Below are 6,330 nucleotides of genomic sequence, written 5' to 3'. Positions count from 1 at the left end.
CCTTGAGGACATTGTGCTCAGTGAAACAAGTCAGACACAAAAGGACATATGCATACCCCAGCCCTTAATCCCTATTCCCCAATGTGATTCCACTCATAGGAGGTCCCTAGGTCATCAGATCCACAGAGACAGAAAGTAGGAGGGGGGGTGCCAGGGGCTGGGGAGGGGGATGGGGAGTGAGTGTTTGATGGGGACAGAGTTTCAGTTTGGGAAGATGAGAAAGTTCTGGAGAGGACGGTGGTGATGGGTGCTCAAGAACGTGAATGTGCTTAATGCCACTGAACTGTACACTTAAAAACGGTTAAAATGGTAAATTTTATGTCATGTATATTTTACCACAATAAAAAATGTGTACCGGCCAGCTGCCCCCCCTCCTCCAAATGTGCATTTTAGGGGTTGGCCGGTTAGCTCAGTTGGTTAGAGCGCAGTGTTGTAACACCAAGGTCAAGAGTTTGGATCCCTGTACCAGCCAAGCTACACACACAAACACACACACACAGAGTAAAAAAAAAAAAAAAAAAAAAAAAAAAAAAAAAAAAAAAAAAAAAAAAAAAAAAAAAAAAAAAAAAAAAAAAAAATCTGTTGTTTTAAGCCACCCAGCTTTTAGTAATTTGCTATGACAAATTACCAATACACTTGTGTAATTAGAAAAACATACAGGGCTGGCTGGTTAGCTCAGTTGGTCATAGCATGGTGCTGCTAACACCAAGGTCCAGGGTTCGATCCCTGCACTGGCCAGTAGAAAAAACAAAACAGAAAAATTAGAAGGGGTTGTAAATATGGACTTTCTAATTGCTCCCACTTTATAAATGTGGAAACAGACTCCAAGAGGGAGTTGTTTCCTGTCTCTTGGAAATGTGTGCTTTGGGAAACGGTCCCATGTACCTTCCCTGTGGGTAGGTTAAGGTGGTCCCACATCCACCAACCCCTTTTCAGTAAAAACCACAATGAAAGAGCTTAGAAAATTTATTCCTTTTGTTCTTTTCCTTTGAAATAACACACACAGGCAGGGAGGTGGGGGCATGGTGTGCGTGGATGGAGGTGGAAACCATGTGTGGGGGAGTCCTCCAGCCCCCCCCAACATCCCAGTTCCTCTTTTGCAATCTCTTAATGGGGTTCCCCAAGGATTGAGGAGGAATGCAGTAATTGGTCCCTCCCCCCAATTATCCTAAGCTCAGAATTCAACTATAAAGTGCAGAATGTATGGGGGTGGGGAGGCCTGGGGGCTTGGGTTGATGGGGGAGGGGGCTTTGCTCCTCTCTGGTAGAAAAATAGACCTGGAGTGAATTTTGGGATTTAGCTTCTTTGTTTATTTTTGTGTAATTGGATGCTTGGGTTTAGGGGAGGTTGGTTCGTGTAGATTTGCTCTTGGCTTCCAACTCTTTGGAGCCTAGGGAAAGGGTGGAAGTACTGGGGTGAGGAGGTCCCCTTAATGTGTCACCAGCCTCAGATCACCTCCTTGCCAGCCCCCAAGAATGAGTGACTGGACCCTCCAGTGGGACAAGGGTTCTGGGGGTTATTAACTTACAAGGTGGAAGGGAATGGAAGACACTTCAGTACAGGTGGGGGTGTGGGAGGGAGGTGGTTTGAGAAAGCAATTTTCCCACAGGGCCAGAAGGTGGGGCCATGCTGAGCAGGTGGGGTGGAGGGGATCCAGTGTCCATGCAGGACATGGGGGGTGCCTCCCTTCCCTTGCTGTCTGGTGATAAGCCATATCAGGACACAGGCATGGGGTGGGGTGGGGTACCTGGGCTTCCCTGCAAGCTCCCCAGACCATGCGATCCCATGTATGGAGATCTGGGCTCTGCAGTGTCTCTGGGATGGGGGTGCATGGGATCCAGCTTGCTGTGATTGGGCTATTGGGATCTAGAGTTGGGGTCTGAGCATTTGGGATCTAGTGCCTGGGGGATTCAGATGAGAATCCAGGGGTAAAGGGCTTGGGATCCAGTGCTTGGGAGTATCAGAGTCTGCCTTCTAGGGATGAGGTTTCAGTATCCAGATACTGGGGTGAAGGGATTTGGGATCTAGAATCTGGAATCCAATGGCTGCAGTTGCCAGGATCCACTTGCTGTACGGTTGGGCTCTCACAGTTGTGGTTTTAGGAGCTAGAATCCGGTGGATCAGGGCTTGGAAATATGGGATCCAGTGGTTGGGGGTTGAGGGCATAGTGCTTGAAATGTGGGGATCCAGTAGTTGACGCAGAAGGAACTGGAACCCAGTGTTGAGGTAAAGGAATTCAGGAATCCAGTGGTTGGTGTGAGGGGATCTGAGATCCAGTGGTGGGGCCCCCAGGATCTAGGCAATGCATTGTCAGGATCCGGTGGCTGAGGTTTCTTGACATCCAGAATCCAGTGGCTGACCTTGGATATCCAGGGCTTGAGGCATGGGGATCTGGGATCTGCCAGTGGGGTTGGGGATCTACAATCCAGTGCTGCACAAGGACACTGGATCTGACGCCTGAGGGAGCTGAGGTCTGGGTGTTGAGGTATGGGGATACGTGCTCCTGTGGTGGGGGTACCGGGATCCATTCACTAAGTTGTAAGGGATCCAGTGGTTAAGACGTGGAGTTCCAAGACACAGTGATGGGGCAGGAAAAAGTGGGATCCACCTTTGGGATGGGGGAATGCAGGATCCAGTGATTTGGGGAATAGGGATTAAGGGCTGGGATATGCATAATCTTGGATCTTTTGGTTAGGGTATCAGATTTGAGTTGCTGAAGTGTGGGATCCAGCAGTTATGCTATGGGGATCTGAAATCTAGAGGTGGGGTATTGGGATCCAGTGGCCAAAGTGCGGGGATCCTGTGACTCAATGGTTGGGGTGTAGGGGTTTACGATCCAGGATTTGGGTGCTGGGATCCAGTGGCTGAAGTGTGGGGTCTAGTGGTTTGGGATGGGAGGATCTGGGGTCCATTGGTTGGGCCATCAGTCTCCAGTGGCTGAGGTGTGGGAGACGTCACAGTTGGGGAGAGGGATCTTGCAGGGGAGGGAACGGGCTTCTGGTCCCTCACCTGGATGTGACCCCCAGGGCCTGCTTCATGTTCTCGTAGACCACATAGGAGATGCTCACAGCTGGAATAACCTTCATGAAGTTGGGGGCAATGCCCCTGTAGAGGCCCCACACGCCCTCCTGGGACAGGATGTGACGGAACAGCCCCAGCATGGAGAGCTGGGGGGCACCCTCGATGGAGGCTGGGAGGGGGTGGGGGGGCCAGGTAAGGCCAGAGTTCCCCCTCTCACTTCCCCCTCCTATCCCCCAGGGCTTGGCCAGGTGGCCATTGCAGCAGGAGGGAGGAGGGTTAGACTAACAGTGGGACCTACCACTCGGAGTCAGGACTTCTAATGGCGTTGGAGGTCGCTGCTCACCTTTTCACCCCAATGTTGAGAGCCCAAGTTTGGGCATGGTTAGAAGCACAGCAGGGGTGTGTGTGTGTGTGTGTGTGTGCGTGCGCGCGCGCGCGCATGCGGAAGAGGGTAGGTATTTCCTTTTCCTCGAACTTGATTCCCTCCTCCTTTTCCCAGCTAACTCCTACTCATCCTCCCAACCTCTATTCCAAAGCCAGCTCTTCAGGGGAGCCCTCCTGGGCGCCCCAGCCTAAGTCAGGCTCCTCCTTCTCCCCTTTATTCAACCCTAAATCAATACTTAATTGTGGAATAATTTATTTAGCATCTTTCTTCCTCTCCAGCCTGTGAGCTCTAGGAGGGTGGAGGCCATGTCTGTCTTGTGCACTGATATATCCCCAGCAGAAATCATGAAAAACAAATGCTAAAATTCCCAAAGAAATTCTCAAAACAAATTCAGGGATAGTAGGGATGGAGGTGAGGAAGAACTCATTAAAAAACAAGAAACAAAAGGGCCAGCCTGTGGCTCACTTGGGAGAGTGTGGTGCTGATAACACCAAGGCCACAGGTTCGGATCCCTATATAGGGATGGCCAGTTAGCTCACTGGGTGAGCGTGGTGCTGGCAACACCAAGTCAAGGTTAAGATCTCCTTACCGGTCATCTTTAAAGAAAAACAAAACAAAACAAAACAAAAACAGAGAAAAACAATAACCAGCCTGGCTTTGACCCTCTGTAGCCCTGATCCTAGATGCCCCCTCACTATAACCCAGCCTTGCAAATTACAGCTCAAGTTACCAGCCTGGAAATGCCAGACATTTGCCAACACGGCCTCCCCACTAAAATTGCCAGGGCATTCTTCCAAGACTCATCACATCTGTTTTCCTAGTTAATCCTCAGCTCCATAAGGGTAAAAGGTTCCCATTCCAGTGTCACAAATGGGTAAACTGAGACCCAGAGAAGGGTAAGGACTTAGTCAAGGCCATCTAAATCCAGAACAATCCCAGCCCAGGACTCTCTCTCTGAGGAGCTGGGGAAGGGGAGGTGGGACCCAAGTGGTGAGACCTTCCCTGCCCCATCCTCCCACCCAGGCCTCACCTTGGGCCTGCATGCGGGTCCGGACCAGGGCCAGGGGGTAACTGGCTATCTGGCCGCAGGTGCTGGAGATGGTACCGCAGGCCAGGAGCACGAGGATGCCCGGGTTTGCTGAGTCATGGCTATACTGCTGGAGCCAACGGTTCTTCAGGGTCTGGAGTGGAGAAGGGAGTAGGATGGGTTGGGGGTGGGTGATACCAGGACCTGGCTTCAAAGGCCTTACTGGCCGGCTTTGTGTACCATGACAGCTGGTACTAGCTGGTACCTCCTAGGGGCTCTGCAAGCACTTTACCTACATCCCCTCACTCAATCTTCACCTTGACCCTCTAGGGTAGGTAGAATCACAGTTCTCTGTATCCTAATTCATGCCCTATCTGTGGTACCTGTGCATATGTTACTTGATATTGTGCAAAGGACTTTGCAGATGTGGTTAAGTTAAGGATCTTGAGATGGAGAGATTGTCCTGGGTTTTCTGAGTGGGTCCAAGGTCATCACAAGGGTCCTTATAAGAGTCAAAAAAGGAGATGTGAAGACAGAAGCAGAGGAGAGAGAGGGAGGGAGAAGATTCTATGCTGCTGGCTCTGAAGGTGGAGGAAGAAACCATGAGCCAAGAAACATGGGTGGCTGCTAGCTTTTTCAAGGCAAGGAAACAAATTCATTTCTAGAGGCTGCTTCATTTCAAACTTGCCAACTTCCAACGGCTAGCGTCCACAGCTCTGCCCGGGGACTTTCTCTGGGCCCAAGCCAGTCTGCTCTGATCACTAGGAACAGGCGGAGAGTGGTGGGGAATCAGCATCTCTAGAAGCAACCTTCAAATGACTGACCTGGTGTATCAATACCCCAGCTCCCTTGCCCCTCCAGGAGGGCACGTTGTACGCTGCCTCTCCCACATTCCCAATGGGATTTAGCTCCACGTGCCCACAGTGGTGACTTGCTTGATGATGCACTGTTATGGGTTGAATTGTGTCCCCCCAAAAGACATGTTAATGTCCTAACTCCCAGTATTTTAGAATGTGACCGCCTTTGGAAAGAGGGTCTTTGCAGACGTAATTAGTTAAGATGAATAAGGTGGGCCCTTAGTCCAATATGAATGATATTCTTATAATAAGAGAAGAGACACAGAGATGGAGACACAGAGGGAAGACAGCCATGCGACAACAGAGGCAGAGACAGGAGTGACACATCCATAAGCCAAGGAATGCCAGTGATGGCCAGCAACCACCTGAAGCCAGGAAGAGGCAGGAATGAGTCTCCCTACAGGTTTCAGAGGGAACAAGGCTGTGCTGACACCTCGATTTTGGACTTCTGACCTCCACAACTGTGAGACAATAAATCTCTGTTGTTTTAAGCCAACCAATTGGTGACACTTCATTACAGCAGCCCTAGGAAACGAATACATGCATCCTTCGTGGCCCGTCTTCCTGTCTCATACCTCCCCAATACACCATTGGCCCTCACATCCCTGTCTTAGGGTCTGCTTTTGGGAGATCTCAAACTAAGAAAAGTACTTTATCATCTCCATTGTATAGATGAGAAACTGAGGCTCGGGGGAAGTTATTTGCCCTAAGCCAGACATTAAAGGTGAGGATCAACAGTCAGAGCCACATTTGAGTCTAGAGCTGTGCACTTGAAGTCTTTGGTGTGGCTGATCCCTTCTGAAGCCTTCTACCATGGCCTTCGTAAGGACAAGACATTTTTTGCCTTGCGGCTGCAGTGGCTTATAGATTTTATTTCCTGTGTCAATTTTTTCCCCCCCAGCTGGCCAGTAGGGGGATCTGAACCTGTGACCTTGGGGTTATAGGGCTGTGCTCTAACCAACTGAGCTAACTGGCCAGCCCTGGTTACATTTATTTCTGCTCACAACCTTTTTTTTTTTTTTTTTTTTTTCCCTTTTTGT

At 50.1% G+C, this 6,330-nt stretch overlaps 1 protein-coding gene across 3 annotated transcripts in view; it reads right to left on the bottom strand.

Annotated features, from left to right (window-relative positions):
- Positions 1 to 950: 950 nt before the first annotated feature.
- SLC25A23 (solute carrier family 25 (mitochondrial carrier; phosphate carrier), member 23) overlaps positions 951 to 6,330 on the bottom strand; it is a 13,013-nt gene continuing 7,633 nt past the window's right edge. Inside the window, exons 8-10 of one of the 3 annotated variants that reach the window (XM_008575824.1) lie at positions 4,437 to 4,587; positions 3,010 to 3,190; positions 951 to 2,398 (exon numbers count right to left, since the gene is read on the bottom strand). In XM_008575824.1, coding sequence (XP_008574046.1) covers positions 2,311 to 2,398; positions 3,010 to 3,190; positions 4,437 to 4,587 — 420 coding nt within the window. In that variant the 3' untranslated portion in view covers positions 951 to 2,310. Of the gene's footprint in view, positions 3,191 to 4,436; positions 4,588 to 6,330 lie in introns of all 3 variants that reach the window. The other 2 variants (XM_008575825.1, XM_008575826.1) reach the window with 2 other exon arrangements.

This window comes from Galeopterus variegatus, unplaced genomic scaffold (assembly GCF_000696425.1).
Source record: "Galeopterus variegatus unplaced genomic scaffold, G_variegatus-3.0.2 Scaffold1244, whole genome shotgun sequence".
In the NCBI taxonomy this organism is placed as follows: domain Eukaryota; kingdom Metazoa; phylum Chordata; class Mammalia; order Dermoptera; family Cynocephalidae; genus Galeopterus; species Galeopterus variegatus.
The sequence above is the reverse complement of the archived record's forward strand: the minus strand, read 5'-3'. Positions and strand labels throughout refer to the sequence as shown.